The following is a 20,395-nucleotide window of genomic DNA, read 5'->3' on the forward strand; positions in this document are numbered from 1 at the left end:
ACAGACTTTGGCTTATGTACATGTTGATAACGAACATGTAAGGTTGGGTTCAGCCTGCCCTCTAAACCCCCCACTACTCCTAACACTGTTCTTCCTCTACGACTGACCCCGCCGCCTCTTCCTTAAGAGCCTGGCTGGGTCCTTGTTGTAATCCCTTGTTGCGGAGCTCTGAGTAGAAGTCAACTCCTTCAGAGACAGAGCGGATGGGCTGATTGGGATACTGGTGGTAGCTGGTCAAAGGACCCCCTGTGTGGGCTGCACATGGCTGCTGGAGGAAACATTGGTGGTGATGTGGCAGGCAAGTCGGGTTTCCTTTGAAGCTCTTACTGTGCTTACACTTGAACTCCAGCACCAGCTTGGTGTATGTGTTGAAGGTGGTGACAGCCGATGCCATGCAGCAGGTGAAGGAAACCCAGGCCGTGCTAGGGATGAACAAAAAAATTGGGCAGTAAGAACCTGACCTCCTTACAGGTTTCAGGGAAAATACCATGATTCCTTCCTACCAGCAAACTAGGCCAATGCCCCTCAGGGTTTAGGGACCTGCGTGTGCTCCCTCCACTACGTTGTAGGTCAAGAACCATGGGCACGAGGCCTTAATTTGGTCTGTCTTAGTAGGATACGTTCTGAACGTTTTGTAGTCCAAGGGAATGACTCTTGTAGTCAGTAGTGTTAAGAGTCAGACTAGGAGTTTAACAGATTCGTTTTCACTGGATTGATCCGTTGTCAGTGCTGAGCTCCTTTATTCCCAGTGTGCCTGTTTTATATACATATGTAAACACACATGGCATGCACACACACACACACACACACACACACACACACAGTTTTCTGGACTACTGCTTCCCAAGCTGCAGATACCCTTGTAATCTCCCGAGATTCCACAAACCTGTAGCTCAGCCGTGTAGAGTGGATGCAGCCCAACGCACCCCCTCAGCACCCCCCACACCCTGCCAAAGATTTTCCTTTGTTCAGATCAGATGCTGAGAGTGATCATTCCTCTGCCTTCTTCGTTTTGAGGTTAGCATTCTTAGGGTTCACAAATTGAGCCTCTCAGAGTCGTTCACGAAATACTCACTACAAATCTGGAGGTATTATAGGTTGTAATAGTGGAATTTGCCTATTATGAAAACAGTGTGGTTCTTGGCTTAAGGGAGTTTATAATGGATGGAAGAGAAGCCGGAGATTTAAGAGAAGCTGGATGGATTTGACAAGGAAAAAAAAAAAAAACCCACCAGGGAACTGTATCAAACACATTCCTAAAAACTTGGAAAGTCAACCCCTAAATCTCCCCATGATTCTGGGAAGCCCAGGAAACAGGAAGTTGTGTGAGGTTAGCGAGGAATTTCAGGAGGTCAAGTGATGGTTAAAGCCAGGCCACACACTGGCACAGTGTGTTCCTATCTGCTGCCTCTGACAGACTCAGTGGGCTCAGGTTGGCAATGCTTCTGATGGGAGTTTTGTAGTCTGAGCCCCGCAGATGTTGATGCCAAGAATGGCTTAAAGATAGACACAAGGTGCAAAACCATGTGTCTGGAAAATAAGTTCTGGTGGCTGGTGGATTAGGCCAAAGACGCCTGAATCAAATGGCCTGTTTCCTATCATGAGAAAAGGGGATAGGATCTCCTAACAGACATGGATGGGCTTCCATATCGCCTCCTTGAGCCCAGCACCGTGTCTTTTCAGCACGATGAAAGTACTTCACACTTAATCCCAGACAGTAGGGCAACTCCAAGCTGGCACCTGGGCAGCCGAGACAGCATGTTCCTCAAGGGAGAAGGCGAGGAACTCTTAAAGGGAATGTTTACTTGGTGTTTATTTTGTCACGGTGGCTGCTTCTCCTCAAGAGAAATCGAAAACAACTGGCCCCTTCATTCTTTAAGGGTTAGGGAATGACCAGCAGGGGAGGTTTTATTTCTCACACAGTTTGGTGGGATAAGAATGGAAGGAGGAGGAAGTTACTCTTCATTACAGGAGAAGAGTCAGCCATTCACAGCCCATGGGATTCCAACCAAATCTCAAGGCTATTTCTTCGTTGCTCTGTCCTCCAATACCTTGAGCCACAAAATACATAAAACATGGAGCATCGCTTCCGTAAGTCACATAAAACCAGTCTCGTTTCCCAAAGCAACATGTGTATTAGGCGAAGAAGCAACTGCTACCACCGTATCATCGGAAAAACAGAATCCCTTCCATAGCTCCCCAGGAGGTGGGGAAAGAATAGATGTGACCTCATGGGCCAGCCCGCTGGTCCACAGACCCCTGATGAGGGATGAAGGATGAAGAGAAGATAGGATGACACGGAGCAAGCACCTGCTTAAGGGCAGAACATCTAATGCAGGTTGGCCGAGGAGGGGGTAAAAGGCTCAGGAGACGGTAAGCACTTACTAGAAGGCCCAGCCATAATTCCAAGCATGTGGCCTCCAGTCTTCTGGACCCACGTTGACCGTTGCCTGGAAGACTTGTGAATACATCATATGGGCCACCATCCCCAGAAGGCCTACAGAGGGAAGAGGAAGGCAGCGCCTTTAGAGAGACACTGGCATTGCCGTCTACAGGGAATAGGAGTTTGGAGCAACCGCCTTGTTTTGCATCAGGTGCAGCCTAGGTTGAGAAGTTCCATTACCCAGCTGCCACCACATTCCCAGGGAGACTCATCTGCAATGGGGGCCTCTCCTTGAACGCATAGCTTTCCAATAGGCTGCCCCAGGCTTTAGGTGTAGGGTTATGGGAAAAGTTTCTGCGTCAATGCTGCATTTGGGGCTTTTACTTCTTCCTACCCAGGCCCTGTACGTGAGCTTTATTCCTGATCTGTCTTATATCTGCATATATAAGATATAAGATAGATATCAGCATCTCTTTCTCTTACTTGATCCAAAAGAGTCTTGAAAAGCTGTGTGTGTATATGTACAACTGAAAAGCAAACCAAACCATATTTCACATACTGGGAAAGCTTGCAAGTAAAAAGAACCTAGAGATAAATCATTTTGCAGAATACATAATGCTCTAATACAAAATTTCATTTCAACTTAAACATGCCTGCAACGTCCATTCTTTATACCGCCTGTGGGCACCCCGTTCCTGCCCTCCCTGCAGACACACACACCCTCCGGGGGTGCCTCAAAGGTGGCCAGGACACCCACCCCCTCCAGCCCGGGAGGCACGCACCTGACAGGACGGAGGAGATTGCCGCAAAGGCGCTCAGCTTGAGCCCGCAGCCCGGGTTCCCAGTGAACAGCAGGTCCATCAGTAGCAGGAGGAAGCTGACGAATTCAAGTCCAATGGAGGAGAACTGGGCTCCCATTGATAACCATAGGATCTCTGTCAGAAACCAGAAGAAGAAGAGCCCTCACCCAGGCAGTTAAATAACTGAACGTGGTACAAATGATGACTATCAGAAGGGAAAAGCCTTGCGGAGTCAGAGAAGGGGAGAATGAGACAGAGCCGGAACCTGCTTGGGAGCTTCCTCCAATTTGGGTCCTTTGCTGTCAGCCCCTCGGCTCTCTCTGCTCACTACCTGATATATAATCAAGTAAACTTGATTGGCTGGAAACACCGTTAGGGAGATTCCAGAAGAAACCATCTAATGGTCATAAAATCTTCCAGGGGCATGACTGCTATGGGTCATTTTTGTCTCTCTTTTCTCCTTATTGAATTTGGAACGATCAATTTTGTTTCTTTCTCCCTCCCTCCCCTTTTTCATTCCATTCCACTAAAAATATATATATAGAAAAAAATATATTTATATGTATATATGGGAGGGAAAAACCCTCTAAGCTTTTCAACATGGTTACTAGGCAATAAGAGGAAGTTAGAGAGGTTGGTTGGAAGCGGTTTTCTATTTGTGAACTTTATTTGTTCCTGCTGTTCCTGTTCTGCATTCCTGAATATGAATGAGCGTCAACTCTGGAAGCAACGCGTGTCAGCCTGTGGGGCTCAGAAGAAGAGAAAAGGAGATGACAGTACAATGCAGAGCACAGTTGGGCCAGAGAGGCCCGAGTCAACGGCAACTAAATTTGTTATCAAACCCACATACTTGCCACAAGCCCCGGGGGAGGGTGGGGGAGGAAAGCCTTCTCCGTCAACCGCTTCCCTCCAAATCGGAGAGTGGGGTGACATGGGCCTTGCAACGTGGCAAACTCCAGTAGTCCTTTCTCACCTCTCTCGGTTGGTGGCGTGAGTTCAATGAAACTTCGGCACCTCTCCCCTGAAACACAGACGAGGCCTGACGTCAGGGAGGGATGAAAACTTTGCCCCCAGTCTCCCACCTGGTGCAGCTCCACCCGTTCAGACCAGTGCCTGCCCGCATACAGTAGGCAGGCAATGGCATAGTCTAGAATTCCTCAGGATTAATGTCCCCCCCGCGCCCCGCCCCGTCCCGATTCCAGACAGTGAAGACAAGAACATCGCTGAGAGGGCTTCCGCGGGGAAACGTCCCCATTTCTCGTGCCAGGAAGGGTTCACAATCCTAGTGTCAACCTTTTGCTGCCGCTGTACCACTGGTCTGAATGGCTCTCGATTGTTCCCAGGACTGGGGTTGGAGGAGTGCTAAGCGGGACGTTCATACTAAATCTAAATATACACGCATTTATATTTCTCTTCCATCTCCTTTTTCCCTTAGCCCAAATTGGGAGAAATAGCATGTGGTTAATTGTACACAATTCTGGGCTTTAGAGAAACTTCACTAGCAAGTGACCTCTGAATGCTTTGCGCAGGGGGGAGGGGGGTGTCCTTAGGCCAACTGCTCCTGACCGAGACCCACAAGTGAAGGAATGCACAATGACAGGGCACCGCTCTGCCAGTATGCGCTGAGTGGCAGGAGACCTGGGAGGGTCGAGGGCACCCTTACAGGGTCTAGTTACTCTTTTTGGGCTTCAGTTCCCTGACCTGGTAAATTATAATGAGAATACTTAGAAGGAAAAAACCCTTTTTGGGGGCGGGGAGGAAGGGGCTGTACAGGTAACCTACTCTGATCCTTTCATCTCACCTGTGAGAAAATCAAGGTCTGTAGAGAGGAAGCTGCTCATATAAGGTCACAGCTAGGCAGAGCCAGGGCTTTTTCTAGAAGAATCATCTCTCCTCCCTTCGGTCTCCAAACGGCAATCCTAACTCACTAGAGTGGGAATTCTCATGATGTTACAAGTCTAAATGAAACCCTTTAAGGGTAATGCTATTTTAAACCAGAGGGTCTATGAGACAGTCAGGAGGGGAAAATCCAGATGGCCTTTGACCCTATTAAAAGGGAGTCCTGGGGTGCCTGGGTGGCTCAGCTGGTTACGCGTCAGACTCTTGGTCTCTGCTCAGGTTGTGATCTCACAGTTCGTGGGTTTGGGGCTCTGTGCTGGCGGCGGGGAGCCTGCTTGGAATTCTCTCTCTCCGCCCCTCTCTCTCCCTTCTCTCTCTGCCCCTCCCCTCCCTAGCTCACGTGGGCTCGCTCTCTCTCTGTCTCTCAAAAATAAATAAAACTTCAAAGAAAGAAAAAGGGAGTCCGAGGAGAAGGGACACAACACAGAAGTGGGAGATGCCGAGTCCGGGGGTGGGGCCCAGCCGGGGATGGCGAGTGCCACTGCCCTCTGGTTCTTTGGCTGCGTAAGGTCCCCTGGGTGAGGAGCCCACCTGGTTCTTCCACGCTTTCCTCACAGGATAGCCACATGCCACTCCAGAAGGTATGGAAGGAGAAGCGGTCATCCCCAGCCTCCCAGCTGTATTGCACCACCTCCTGGGATGATGTGTTGTTGGTGCTGCTCCCATCCAAGGGCACCGGCACGTCAAAGCATTTGGCTGCCAGACCTTTTCCGCACACGGGCTTGGGCACCTTCTGTGTGCCCACAAACCAGTAGTTGCTGAGCAGGGATACTGTGGAGAGGCTGAGTGATAGCATGTTGAGGATGGCAGATAGGAATGCCCGTTGGCCATAGAAGCCCTGCGAGAGTTCCACCTGTAACAGACCAACAGGAGCGGAGAAGCTGATTGCAGAGCCCCCTCGGAGATCTGGACAGGGTGCCCGATCCTGAGGCTCCCTGGGCTCAAGCCACGCCCCTCCCCTGTGCCAGGCACAGCCCGCCCCGGGGGCTCTCTCCAAGGAGCCGTGTGGAGGCTCAGCTTTAGCAGTGGCCCGGAGTAGACACCGTGGCGATGCTGTTTGTTTAAGCTGGACCTTATTACACGAACATGTTTACTGAGGATGATCTGAATAAGGATCAGATAATAACCTCAGTCAGAATGCGATTAAGCCACTGAGCTAGTCTATCTCAAGCTGAGTAAAAGAATTGTGGTCACTCTAATGCTCTTGCTGAGAATTGTTTTGATCTTGTCTTCACTGGAACGTAGTAGTCCTGATGGGCTGAGGTATTTGTTATTGTAACAGCAGAAGTTTTTGCTGCCCTCTTCTCTGCCTGACAGATTCCTCTGAGAGGAGAGGAAAGGGGGATATATTGTCTTGATAAACATTAAAGTGGCTCACCCCAGTCAGGGGGCGGGGAGCAAGGATTAGGGCCTTCAGGATTAAAGAAGGCAGCGGACCAACTGGGACGCGGGGTTGTTGAGACCCCGGGAGAGGAGATGGGGCTATAGGTTCTGAGAGATGGTGATCTGGGTCCGGCTTTCACACACTGCCACAGAGATGACAGAATCTCAAATGGGAGGTATCCGGGTGGTGCCCGTGGAGACTGAACACCAAGTGTCATGGTCATGGAGCCACAGGGAGGATGCCCTTGGCCACTGGGGAGGAACTGGAGGGGCATCTCCACTGCTTGAGGCAGCAGTGGTGCCTGCCTCACAGCGGGGACAGTGTGTGGCCGCAGAAAGATCTGTGGCCCGTGTGGCTCTGGCCGGAGCCCCTGACCTCCTCCTCATTTTTAGCCTAAGAGGAGAGCCAGCTGAAAAATGACTAATAGTAGATATTTCAACCCTGATGAGTGGTGGCTCGGAGCCAGACTGAACTTTAGAAAATAAAGAAATCTGACCGGTCTTGCACTTTTGTGTTATGGAGCTGTTTATACTGTTACATTAATACATACGGAACAGAAAAGAAGCCCATATTTAGTTGCTGACAGACGCTTCTTAAGTAAACCATCTTAAGCTTTCCGGGGGATCTCTCATATCAGAATTAATCAGACCTAAATCTTCTTAGCTTAAGAAACGTAAATAAAACCATAGCTAAATGGGACAGGCTCATAAATCTGCCTCATCATCTCCAGCTTAACATTTTCTACATTTAACAGAGAACTTTATCTTAGAAATATAACAGTTTGTTCTTCAGAATTTCCAGGGACTAAAACAGTGCATACCACAGATAAAGGACAGATTATTTATGGCAATAAGAAATATATAAGGTTCATATGCATATAAAAATCAATACATAAAATACATGATAAAACGACTTCTGGAAAGCAATCTGCTAATATGATTTTTTTAAAAAAGCACTCAACAAATTAAATCCCCCAAGAATTGTCAGTCTGTGCAAGACTCTGGGTGACCTTGGTAAAGACTGAAAACCACAGCATCAGGAATGAAGAAAGATCTTATATTACCAGGTATGGAAGTCACATATTGCTCCTGTCCCCCCAAAAGAATGCTTTCATCTTGTTTTTAGTTCTGAAATCTATTGGTATACTCTATCTAATTATTTTCATATCCATTGCTTGAACAGGCAATGGACTTCCAGATGAAACATCTTCATTAATCATTCTGTATACAGACTGAGCTAATGATTTAGGCAATTCTATATTTTCAGCAACTTTATGGCTTGGAGATTTGACTACTATCACATCAGATTTTTTTCTTTACCCTCAATCCATTTCCAGTTACACGTATTTGTAAGTTATTCTGCAGACTGTTGCCAGAGATAAGGATAATGAACCCCACACCATGGTATGACCACTTTGCAGCACCAAGGTGATAACCAATTTAAGGAAGCAGTGAGTTGAGAGACAAAGGGTGAACTACAGCTTGGAGTAAAGCTCAAAGAAGCTGCTTCTAGAAGGAGTGTCCTACCAAGGACGGACGCAAGGAGACTCATTCAAGAATTATTTTGATTATTGAATGGGAATTCATTCAAGAGCCTTTTCGAGAATCATCTTCAACACTTACAGTACTGCGCCCTTCATCCTGTATTTTATTTCTCCTCTAAACATGGCCTTTTCTCTCCAGGATTCAGGTACCTCTTGCATTGGAAGGCCAAGTCTAATTTTGCAATGGTCTCTTTAAGGTCATCATGAAGGGGTAGCAGCCATAAGAAAATTTTATCTTTGCATGTGCTGACAAGTCCCGCGCCAAGGTGACTCTCTACTCTTGAGAAAAGGGGCAGAGAGTGGCTTCCCTTGACACTCTGGCTCAGACCAATTGGAAGTGCATAGGTGCCAAAACGTCACTAATTCTTCCATCGACGGAGGTTAACAGAAAAACTCAGAATTAACATAGACAACACATTGATGAGACAGACACACCTCTAAATCAGGTGCAAAATAACCATGGAATGTACGTTCTGAGCAATAAGAATGGGAAGCTGGGTTACCTTGGCCATGGTCAGCGACTTGCTGCTTGTCTGAAGGACCACGGATGCCATCTGTGCCCCAAGTCCCTTTGGTTTAATGTTGACAGAATGAAACTGCCTTCCCACCCTCCCACCTCCCGGCCCCTCCCTCCTCCTCTACCTCCTATTTTTTTGGAGTGCCTCTTGATTAAACCGCTGCCTTGCAGGGAACGTGGGCATTTAATAATTGACAACGCAATCATGGCCCAGCTGTTCTGGAAGATTACATGGGAGAGCTTGCCAATAGGGATCCAGGATTAAGCACAAAGAAGCAAGGACCTGCATTCTCAGAGGGACGGGTCTTTAAAAAGTAAGTGAAGATTCAGTTTCCATCTGACTGCCGTTCCCTCGGTAGCTGGTGGGACTGGGCTTGATTTTATGGCAGTCACAGAAAATATTACAGGGCATAGGAAGAAGAATGTTTATTTTTTTAAAAAGTGTTTCTAAGACTTTAAAAAAGTAACTTGACAAATCAGTAAAGGGTGGATTGCATAGCTTCTTGCGGCCAGCCACCTGAGAACCAGGAATTCTTTCCGTCCTCAAAAATTGTACCAATTAATTGGGATAGCAAGGATGGAGCTCGTTCTGCAGCTGCTTTTGATTCTCCAAATCCCCGATGCCACACATTTTTTTTGTCCTGGGTGCCTTTGCAGGCGCTCTTTTTTCTACCTGGAATGTCCTCAGTCCCTTTTTATCTGGCGATCTGCCTCTTTTTATTTTTTATTTTTTTTTTATTTTTAATTTTTTTATTTAAAAAAAAATTTTTTTTTAACGTTTATTTATTTTTGGGACAGAGAGAGACAGAGCATGAATGGGGGAGGGGCAGAGAGAGAGGGAGACACAGAATCGGAAGCAGGCTCCAGGCTCTGAGCCATCAGCCCAGAGCCTGACGCGGGGCTCGAACTCACGGACCGCGAGATCGTGACCTGAGCTGAAGTCGGACGCTTAACCGACGGAGCCACCCAGGCGCCCCGATCTGCCTCTTATCAAGAGTAGTGTTAAGGCCACTCATTCTTGGAAAATGTTTCTTTTCTCTCAAAGAACAACCCCCTCCTCTCTGTCCTTCCATACTGCACCCCTCTCGTAATGCTTTCTGTGGTTCATGTTAGTTGGCTTGATCGTCCTGTCCTCAAAAGGCCACTCTTTAATTGGAGAGCAGAGGTTCTCAATTCTGCCTGAGCATCAGAACAACCTCTGAGCATCAGAAAACTGAAAGATACTCAGGTTCCTGGGCCCCATCCTGAGATTCCACAGTAAGGCTGAGTGAGGTCCAGGAATGTGCAATTGTAGAAAACTCTTCGTATATACCCAGGGATGGACTTCTGGTTTCTGGTTCCGCAGGTAAAGAGCTTGGAAGTTGCCACTTCAGCCTTACAACGAGGAAAAGGCCGAACAGACTGGAAAATATACAGCCAGGGAATGAATGTACCATGAAGTAATACCTGTTTGATTCCTTTTTGGGCTTAGGTTTAATGAAACCCTTCGTGTTCTACCCCGGCCCTCCCCCACCTCTTCCAGATTTGCCACCAACCAAGCCATGGTTTTCCTGTTGTGTATTTGTACAGTTAGTTTGGGGACTCAAAGGCCCGCTCCCCTCTGACAGAATTAATCCAGATTGTAGCCAGATGGGTGTCTCTGGATCTTGCTTCCTACTCTTCTAGGACTGATGTAACAGCACATTTGACACGCATGTGCTTATGCCCAGGCGTTGATTCTCCGTTTCACCCAAAGGACCCTTAATTCATTGTGGCAGAGCTCTCTCTCTGGGAGAAGGGAGGAGGAATTTTGTGGTCACTTTTCACGTTTCAACTGGCTACAGCTTTTGTCCTGACGCTGGGTGGCACTGTCTCCTCATATTTTTCCTCTTCCGTCCTGAACTCCAGTCAGGGGGGTGCAGGTGGTTGTCCCTCCCTGCGGGGGGGATGGCTCTTTTTTCTTCCTTTGGCCTCCTCCCCACTCACTAATCTATACAATGCCATGTGTCAGCCTTTTGGAATTCAGGGCTCGGAACGAACTCTGGGAGTATCCAGCCGCTCCCTCGAGGACATCTCGCAGGATTATTTCCTGTAGCACACTTTTTTTTTTGTGTGTGTGTGGCCAGTTCCAGTTCCAGTGACTCAATAGATCCTCAAATACTTCCCATGGGACATACAACTCCACGGTGTCAGAAAATAGAGTTCGCCAAGGTTTCCTGATGAGTTTTGTGCACATTTTTCTTTATTGAATCGTATCCTCATTCCCTTTTCCACCCCAGAACAGTGAACAATTCTTTTCCCTGCTCTGTGCTTACACCCTTCAAATACTTGCAGACACTTCTCATACCCCGCTTGAGTCACTGTTTGGCACAGTCTGATGTCTTTGGTTTTTATTGCCTCTGCTCAGAAACCGCACCCCCTCTGCCCTCATAGCATTAAATGTGCCTTCTCCAAGGGAAAGGGGATGGGAGCGGCACAGGCTGGAGGTTATGTGAGGAGGCCTAGAGGTAGACTGAGTGAAGCCAGGGACACTTTGGCTTTGGGGTCTTCTGCTAACTCAGCCCCTTTCCCAGACCGTTACATACTCCTCATTTTGTATGATTCTTCTTAAAGAGAGCCTCCAAAGTTACATTATTTTAGGCCTCCCCAAAGCCTGAATCCACCCCTTCGAAGCCTGGCTCTTTGCATGGCTGGGCTGGCTGGCTACTAGCTGTGATCCATCCAGGGAGGACACCCTCCCTCCCCGAGGACCCTATGCCACAATGTCTAATTTCCCCTTTTTGATGAACCATGAGTTTCTCTGTCTGGCATCCCACTCACTTCCTTTCATTATAATTTAGGCATGTTAATATTTTTTTCTTCTCTTTCCTCTCTTAGAACAGAAAAAGTCATTGCTAGTCAATGCACCATGACTATAATTAGGTTGGGCTCAGAAGCTCATGACTCAGGACAGACACAAAGATTCCACATCCCAAAACAGTATTTAACTTTGGTATGTTGGACTGTTACCATGTCAGGACGATTCCCCATGGGGATGTATAGGTGACTCAGCATTTATGACATCACCAAACCAAGGGTTGGGACTAACCTATACTTGCTAAGGTCCTCAGTCCCTGTTCCCTGCACTGTACGAAACCATATTTATTAAGTACACACAAAGGGAAACAATGGTTTGGGGACACCCACACAAACTCTGTAAACAGGAATCCAATTTATTGTTTTGTGAATACAGTGTCCATTAGACATGATTAAAACAATGGGTAAGAATGCTGAGCCAGAGAAAATTGCATAGCATACCACTTCCCTAAGGCAAAGCCTCGTGGCAAATCCCTTCTTGTCTGTCCCCCCGCCCCATTATCAATAGTGGCCTCTTCTCCCAGGGTAGGTTCATTTGCCCTCCCTAGCAGTAGTATCTCTGTCCTTTGCCCAGGAGTCAGAGTATCTGACCCATGACCCATTAACTAATCCCTTTCTGTTACTCAGCAGACAAAAAGCTGGAGCGGAATGCGAAATGTTTCTCCTGTCGCTGGCTCCGATCTACATGCCCCTGTTCTTTGTTCCTGCATGTTCTACCGTGTGCCTCTCAGGCAGCTCATAACATGCTCACTTGACTTTAAGTCGCTAGATACAGGAGCAGCTGTGTTTTATTCATTGTTGATCCTCAGCGCCCAGCACTTTCTAACATCCGGGAATCAGTGAATGAGGTTTGTAATGGAAACCAGGCTCAGAATACAATGAGGAAGCCTATGGGTGAAGAGCACATGTGAATAAAGAAAAGTGTCCCAAACAGTCTTTTATTGTTAAGGGACGCGCAAATCTTCCTGATTCCCATACAGGAGAACAGTGAGAAGGTAGAAGGTCCACAGGTCCACAGACACACCCTGTGCCTTTCTACACAGATGCACCCACAGTTTCACTGAACAGATCCTCTGCCAATACATTTCCTCCCACCTGTGGAAACATTCCTGCTTTTTGATGAGCAAAGCCCAGAAAACAGCAGTGATCTCACGAACGAGTATTATCTTTGGTTCACAGATAGCAGGGTACAAACAGATTGCTTAAAAGCCAGTGACGGATTGGAAATGCCATGTCCTTTCCCAAGCTCTGTGATTCCCTAGTGATTGGAACCCATTCGGATGACATATCTTGAGCCATCTGAGATTTCACAGCTCCACAGCTCACAGAATCACTGATAAAACGAGGAATGTCTTCACGCAGGACATTTTGATAGGCCTCCCAGCCCAGAAGGGAAGAGTCATGTCACCAAAGTGCCCATGCCGAATGTCCAAAATATTAACATAGGACCCTTAGCTGTGGGATTTCTCAGCCTCAGGTTAACCTCACCCGCAAGTGTTTAGGGTCCGCATGGCCCCAGAATAGGGGCGTGTAGAATAAATACGACTCCTTTCTAACATGGGTCCCCAGTTGAGTTCTGGGAACGCTTCTACTTATGCCCAGTGGGAAGGACTGAAGAATAGCATTTGGGGGCCTCTCCTCTGTCGCCTTTCCCTTTCCGTTGTTGGTGGAATTGTTAGAGGGCTTTTGCTAATGCAGTCATTTCCAGGAGAGGAAGCGGCCTTTCTTCCATGCCCTAAGCAGCTGGAGTGAATCAGAGCGGCAGCCACATCTGCACATCCTGTGGGGCAATCGCTCACGCGCGGGTGACCGAGCCCTCGGGGCCTGCCGGGGCTGGGGGCTCTTGGGGACCGCGGGGCGGGAAGGGGCGCCGAAGGGGAGCGGTCTCCCCAGGGATGCTCAGGGCCCGGAGCAGGGCCGCCCCATTTGCACTCCGCGCGCGCCCCCCTCGTCCCTACTTTTCTGCTCTCCCTCCCCCCTGCAGTCGCGGTGTCCGAGCCCCGCCGAGTCCCCGCCGACTCCCTTAGCCCCCCTCCCTCCATGAGTAACACCTCCGCCCCCGGTTTACTATGGTTCCCCGGTCGCCTAGCAGCGGGCGCGCGTTGCCATGGCGACGCGCCCCGAGCGTGTTTTGAATTGTTTGGCGAGGCCCCGCCCTAGCGGCTGAGCGCTGGGGACGCGAGCGGGTGGGGCCGGGGACTGGGGCCGGGGACTGGGGCCGGTCTTCCTCTCCAGGCTCCTGCGTCCGCTGACAGCCGCGGCCCGGGGCCTCCCGAGACCAGGAGCCGGCGAGAGCTGGCGGGAGGGAGGCCGGGCCGCCGCCACGTGGTGCCCAGGGCTGGCCTGCTGGCCGGCGGCGGCTCCTGCGCCGCCCGGGTCATCCGATCATCTCGTCACTCCCCGGCCTGTAGGCCTGAGGGTCAGGAGGTTCGGGGTGCAGGGGAGCCCAAAGTCCGGCGTTTCCCAGCCCCCGCCCTTCCCCTAAAGGCTCAGGCCCCTGGCCGCTGTTCTAAAGCAAGACTGTGTCTTTGCCTCCTTTCGTGGGCCCAAGAGGGGAAACTGGGACACCGAGAAGCCTCAGTAGTTCTGGGTTCTCGTTACTACTCCGCCCACCGCTGGACTAACGATTTCGGCCAAGTTACACAACCTACCTGAGTGATTCAGAAGTAAATTAGGAGAGAGTTGTTCTTCACCGTCCCGCCGTGAAGACCAAGAGGCCTCGTGAAAGTGTGGAGGAAGGGGAAGGGAATCTACGGTGTTCCGGACACCTTGCTAGGCTCCTCACAAACATCTCCTTGAACCCTCACAATAGGCCTGAAGGACAGGTGGTTTCCAGAGGGAGCATTTGACTTGCTCCAGGCCGCAATGCTAGTAAATGGTGGAGTCAATATTCAAAGTCTCTTGTTTCAACCCCAGGCTGCCCCTCCGTAAAGGGGAGGCGCACACACTTAAACAAAAGACAGGGATCGCAGGACAGATTATGGAAACGTACACAGAATGATGTGACGCATTGTGTTTTATACTTCAGATATACAAACTTCCATACCCCCTCTGTCTCTCCTAAATCAATAATCAATAAAATTTACCATGTCTGGCTTTTTCTATCGCGTTCTTGCCCATTTCTGTGGGTTCTCCTATTTATGACCTATTCACTTTGGGTTCCTATCCTTTCTTTTGTGATCCCTAATATCCAGCCAATTAACAGCACACCACATTGCTCTGTGTGCGTGAGTGTGCGTGCGGGTTTTATTTCTCTGGCGAATTGTAAGCTTCATTTTTCTCTCCCGAGAAAGGCAAGAGGTATGAGAATGAACATTTGCTTTTTTAGTAACCCTTTGAGCGGAAAGATGGCAGTTCCCAACTATCTCAGATGGGAGGCAAGTCATTTCCAGATGTGAGTTCTTCTAAACAAGCCAAGACATCTTTTGCCGACCGTGAGGGTCTTTCTGGAGCTGCAAGGATCCCTGCAGATACTCCCAGGTTCCCTGAGACCAGAAAGAGCCCAACTAAGGTTGTGCTGTCCTTAGTTCCAGTAGATTCCAGATCGAAGCTCACTACCAGCAGGACCATGGGGATGCCTCACCTTTTTCTGGCAGAGAACTTAAAATCTGCTCTTTCTTCGTTAGAGTGATACACAGCTTTGTGGTTACCACTACCGCTGAGCCTTTTACCAGGAACCAGATTTGGGCAGCGGGAATCATACAGATGGGAGGGAAGAAAGGAGAACTAGAGGGCTCTAAGTTGTCCTGGGAGCAGCAAGGAAAAGCAAGATGAAGAGGCAAAGGAGGAGGGAAGGGAAGTATAATGGAAGAAGATGAAAAAAACCCCAAGGCCGAGGTATGGACATCACCAGGTTTATCAATAAAAATGGGGCTTGAGTAACACATTTTGATCCGGTTTTGTATAATCCCATAATGTGTTCTCAAGCTCCTTACCATGAGCATGTGAAACAAGGCAGTGAATTTTTATATGCTGTATTACAAATCCACCATAAGGGGTATGATGCAGGGGAGAGTCATGAGATTTCAAAAATTTTGTTGTGATGATGTGTTGTTGTACTGAACTGTTGAATTTCTATACAGTATACCTGAAACTACCATTTCACTGTGTGTCAACGAACTGGATTTAAATAAAACCGAAAAAAAAAAAAAGTCTGGGTACCTACCTTCTGGGTGAGACAAACATTTTGAGTCAGTTGGGAGGGTTTGCTCATTCACTTTTGAAGCTCTGAGGCAAGGGTGTTTCCGTTTCTCTTCGGCTCTGCCTTAATCGGTTGCACGGAATGAGTTTCTGGTGTGAAGACGAATCAGGTCCCCTCTTGCCAGCAGAGGGGTGAGGTGGTGTGAGATGGGCTGCCGGAGATGGAAAGGATATCCTGTGGCCCAGGGCGGGTGGGGCTGGCTGACACAAGAGGTTTTCTCTGTGACATCACAGTGGGAGGTAGGGATATCTCTGCTGCCCACCCCCCCGCCTCCTCTCGCCACCCCCAGAAGGATGGGGGGGGCCACTCTGGGGTACCTGCCAGAGACCTGGATATCTTCTGAGTCATCCAAACCTGGACTGCTGTTCCTGGGCAGAAGAACACGCTCCCTGCTGGGGATCCTTGTAAACCAGCAGATTCTGAAGGCCTGGGATGGTTCCCACACGTTGCTGACCGCACTGAGGCGGGAGGTTCTAGACCAGTGCCGTCAGAGAGAAATACAATATGAGCCATACATGTAATTTACAATTTTCTAGGAGCCACATTTAAAAAAGTAAAATGGACACACATGTTGCGATGTGACAATGGTATCTTATGCGGTGGTATCACCAGAATAAAATGTAGTCCTCCTCAGAGCAATAAAGTTGGGTTCAATGGAAAAATAGCTGACACTGATGAAAATGAAATGAGCTCCAGCGGTGCCTGGGTGGCTCAGTCAGTTAAGCGTCTGACCCTTGATTTTGGCTCAGGTCATGATCTCATGGTTTGTGGGTTCGAGCCCAGCATCAAGCTCTGCGCCGACAATTCAGAACCTGCTTGGTTTTCTGTCTGGCTCTCTCTCTGACCCTCCCCTGCTTGTTCTCTGTCTCTCTCTCAAAATAAATAAAAATAAACTTAAAAAAAAACCTTATTAAAAAAAAGAGAGATTCAATTCCTTGGTTGCATTAGTCACCTAAGGGCTCGGTAACCACGTGACCAGTAGCTACTGTTTTGGATAACACAGCTCTAGACCATTCCCAGAAAAGGCAAGAATGTGCAGAAATTATCATTCCAGTATCTGGAAATCTAGTTGATGTTCACTAATACAATTTTAATAATACATAACGAGGATCTGGGAGCTATTGACACTGAGACGTAACTCTGAGGTTTAAAGAGCAAGGTGGTGTCTTTCCCATTATTCCAGCTAAGAGTCTGGATGGGGGCTTTCTGTCCTGTGAGACAGGTCACCCTCAGTCCACCCCTGAGCTTTGCCTGCGTGCCCCTCACTGGCATTCCCTCCTCTTCTTTGCTACCCCTCCTAAATCCTACACAACCTTCAGGACGCGTGATTCCAGTCTCTATTCAGCCCAGAGCCTTCTCTTGTGATTCTAGTAGTCTCCTCTCTCCCTTTCCTCTGAACTTGTATAGCATGTATGATCCGATTGTACAATGGGGAGCTTCGTATTAACTAAGATGCCTAAGTAAATGCCTAAGGGAGGACACCAGATTGAAATGACCTATTGACAACTTGAACAAAAGGAATTACCATGCCTTGTTCTTGGCATGTTTCAACTTGATCAAGATGTCTGTTCTCTCTAAGTTAATTTACAAATTTAATGTAACCCTAATACAAATACCGGTGAGCATTTTTAAAGAGCAAGACAAGTTGATATTAAAGTTCATTTAGGAAAACAGACGCACAACACTAGCTAGGAAATACTGGAAGGAAAGAGCTCTGAGGGAGACCAACCCTAACAGATACTAAAGCAGGCTGCAAGGCCTCTATAATGAAAACAATGTGGTGCTGGTACGCAACTAGCAAACAGATCAATGGAATAGAAGAGGAAGTCCAGAAATACACACAGCTCCATATAGACACCCAGTATATGATAAAGGTGATATCCATAATTACTGGGGCAAAGATGATCTTCTTAACAAATGACATTGGGACACAGTTGGCTAGCTATTTAGAAAAATGTAAATTGTATCCATTTTTATGCCATATACAAGAATAAACTCTAAACGGACAAGAGATCTGAATGTAAAAAAAATGAAATTATACAAGTACCAGAAGAACGTGTGGGCAAATTACTTCATAATCTGGGTGAAAAAGAGGCTTTCAGACTATGGCTAAAAATCCAGATACTAGATAAGAAAAGATTGATAAGTTTGACTACATTAAAAAACAAATAAACAACAAAAACCTTCTCCATGGCAAAAATCACCATAAACAAAGTAAAAAACAGATCATAAACTGGGAGAAAATATGAGTAATACATATGACAGATAAAAGGCTACTCTCCCTAACATACAAAGATTTTTCAGACATGAAGGGAGAAAAGAGATCAAAATTCCCTTAGAAAAAACAGGCAAAATTAAGAAACAGGCAATTGAAGAAAAGAGACATATAAGTGGCCCTAAATATATGAAAAGATGCTCACCTTCATTTATAGTCAGAGTAGTGCATATTGGAAAAAAAACAATGGAATCTCATTTCTCATCTGGCAGACTGGCAAAATTAAAAACCTTGACAATATAACCCTATTGATAAGGCTGTGGGGGGAAATAGGCACTTTCATTCATTGCTAGTAGAAATCCAAAATGGTACCAGCCCCTTGGAGGAGAACTGGCAACATTGAACAAAACTACACATGTGTTTATCCCTTAACCACAGAAATCCCACTTCTAGGAATTTACCCTGAAGATGCACCTCCAACAATATGGAAATATATATGCACAAAGTTATTCATTGCAGTGCTCTTTGCAGTCATGAAATATTGGAAACTACCTGAATCTCCCAAAATAGATTAGTTGAATTAACTATGGATACATGCAAACAATGAAGTACTGTGCAGCTATATAAAAATAAAAAAACACCAAAATGAGGGAGATTTCCATGAACTGATATAGTATGATTTCTAGGAAATATTAACTGGAAAACTGGAAAGTGCAAAAGAGGATATAGAACATGCTGTCTTTTGTGGGAGAAAGAAGGGCAAATAAAACATAAATATTTGCTTATTGTTACCAAAGAAACAGGAAGATAAACCAAAAAACAATGAAGTTGATTACTTGGTGGGGGGCAGGGATGGAAGTGATTCAGGAGGGAGTGACACTTCGTGGAGAAGAATGTTTTTTGTGTCGTTTTGACTTTTGGAAGCATGTTAATGTTCTACGTATTCAAAAATAAAATTAAAACAAGATGGGAAGGGAAAGAAAAACCTACAACTGAACACAAACGGGAAACAAACGAAGGCAATTGTATTTCATATAAACACTGCAACCACCCTGAAGGGGAAAAAGGAACAGAGCAAATCCAAGTAACTCGTGACTATTTACCTTCTGTCTTGGGTGAAGTTCAGTTGAGGAGAATGGCAGCCACCTCTTGAACTCCTTTTAGTAAATATCCTTAATGCATCTTGTGGTAGATGTGTCAAGCAATTTTGAAACATTTCAGAGGTATTGTGGCACTGGGCAAATGGAAACATGGTTAATGCAGTTGGCAGCTAGAATTTCCATATGGGAAAGTGACATCAAACTATGGAATGGGGGAAGGCAAGAAGGAACCTTATTGGGTGGACTGTAATTAGAGGCATCAGTGTGAAAAAAAATATATATATATTTTTATATTTGTATATATATTATATATATATACATATATACATATGTATTATATATACACATATGTATTATTTATATGTATACATATATATTATATGTATACATATATACATATGTATGCATATAAATATATATGGACACCTAAATATGTATACCTGTACATATGTGTGTGCATGTGTGTATATGTATAATATGCACCTATGTATTATGTTTGTATGTATATGCATAAATATATGTATATTTTTTCTAGCTTTGTCTACTGAAAGGGCCTAGAAGTAAAGGCTCCCCGGTAGCAATGAGCACTAGCATTCAAATCTTGGCCTGTAAAACCAAGAGTTCCTCAAAGAAATGGCCAATCCCAGAGATGGGACAAAGTTGTTACTAGATGAACTTTGAACATTATGTGAGAGGGAGACTGGGCACACACAGAAGAGGACAAGGCAATGTGGCCGTGGAGGCAGAGGCCAGAGTGATGTGGCCACAAGCCAAGGAATATGGCGGTGGCCAGGAATTGGAAGAGGCAAAGAAGGATGCACTCCTGAGCCCCCAGAGGGAGTGCAACCCTACCGACACCTTGCTTTTGGCTTGGTGGAATAACTTTCAGACTTTTGGCCTCTAGAAGTCGGCGACAGTACACTTCTGGCGTTAAAACGCCACCAAGTTTGTGGTAGTTTGTTACAGCAGTTTTAGGAAACTAATACAGTGGTAGAAATGGAAATCACTTCAGTCTCCATCCTCACTCCCAGCTCATACACAGACTTGCAGGAAGGCATGTCTTCTCTGTGCCTTACTGCTTTTAATTTATAACAGAAAATGGAATACGTAGGGATTCTGTGAGTAAAGGAGCAAAGGTCCCCAAAATACAAGCTCTTCATGTAAGCCTCTTCTCCCTCCCATATATGAAAGGTAGGTGGTTCTCAACCTTGCCTTCTTCCCCTGATCCATTCAGACATCACAGGCACAACGTGATCCAAATTGACTATACAAATAATTCTACCTCTTGTCTTTTCCTTTCTTAAACCATTGTTTGGCCGAGAAAGGATCCTACTCAGAGTTTTTTAAAGAAAAAAGCCAATTGCCTATACTGATTAGTCATACTCTCCTTAATTAAATTCAATATACTCAAACTCCTCATGAGTAGTAATAATATAATGATATTACATTGTTAATAACATAATACGGTATAATGTGATGTAATACAATATTGGGTATTTATTGACTACTTGCAACATA

At 46.6% G+C, this 20,395-nt stretch overlaps 1 protein-coding gene across 3 annotated transcripts; it reads right to left on the minus strand.

Moving 5' to 3' along the window:
* Positions 1–6: 6 nt before the first annotated feature.
* GSG1 (germ cell associated 1) lies at positions 7–15,725 on the minus strand. 3 transcript variants are annotated; one of them, XM_042945852.1, is made up of 6 exons: positions 15,527–15,725; positions 5,614–5,935; positions 4,034–4,204; positions 3,166–3,345; positions 2,386–2,497; positions 7–422 (listed from the first exon to the last, which is right to left on the minus strand). In XM_042945852.1, exons 1-6 carry the CDS (start codon positions 15,572–15,574, stop codon positions 80–82), a joined length of 1,176 nt encoding a protein of 391 aa, XP_042801786.1. In that variant the 5' UTR covers positions 15,575–15,725; the 3' UTR covers positions 7–79. The 3 variants fall into 3 exon arrangements, with proteins under 3 accessions (XP_042801786.1, XP_042801788.1, XP_042801787.1); XM_042945854.1 differs by having other exon boundaries at positions 3,166–3,318; positions 4,157–4,204; positions 15,527–15,723; XM_042945853.1 differs by having other exon boundaries at positions 3,166–3,318; positions 15,527–15,723.
* Between the last annotated feature and the right edge of the window lie 4,670 nt (positions 15,726–20,395).

Source organism: Panthera leo, chromosome B4 (assembly GCF_018350215.1).
Source record: "Panthera leo isolate Ple1 chromosome B4, P.leo_Ple1_pat1.1, whole genome shotgun sequence".
NCBI classification, from domain to species: domain Eukaryota; kingdom Metazoa; phylum Chordata; class Mammalia; order Carnivora; family Felidae; genus Panthera; species Panthera leo.

What these genes read in the sequence shown, in the direction of transcription:
- GSG1 (XM_042945852.1), bottom strand. Translation starts at nt 15,574, where the DNA reads ATGAGCAAACCCTCCCAACTGACTCAAAATGTTTGTCTCACCCAGAAG. An exon ending in ATGTTTGTCTCACCCAGAAG is followed by an intron (nt 5,936 to 15,526) that starts GTAGGTACCCAG and finishes GGTCTGTTACAG; the next exon opens with GTGGAACTCTCGCAGGGCTT. An exon ending in AATCTCCTCCGTCCTGTCAG is followed by an intron (nt 2,498 to 3,165) that starts GTGCGTGCCTCC and finishes TTCCCTCTGTAG; the next exon opens with GCCTTCTGGGGATGGTGGCC.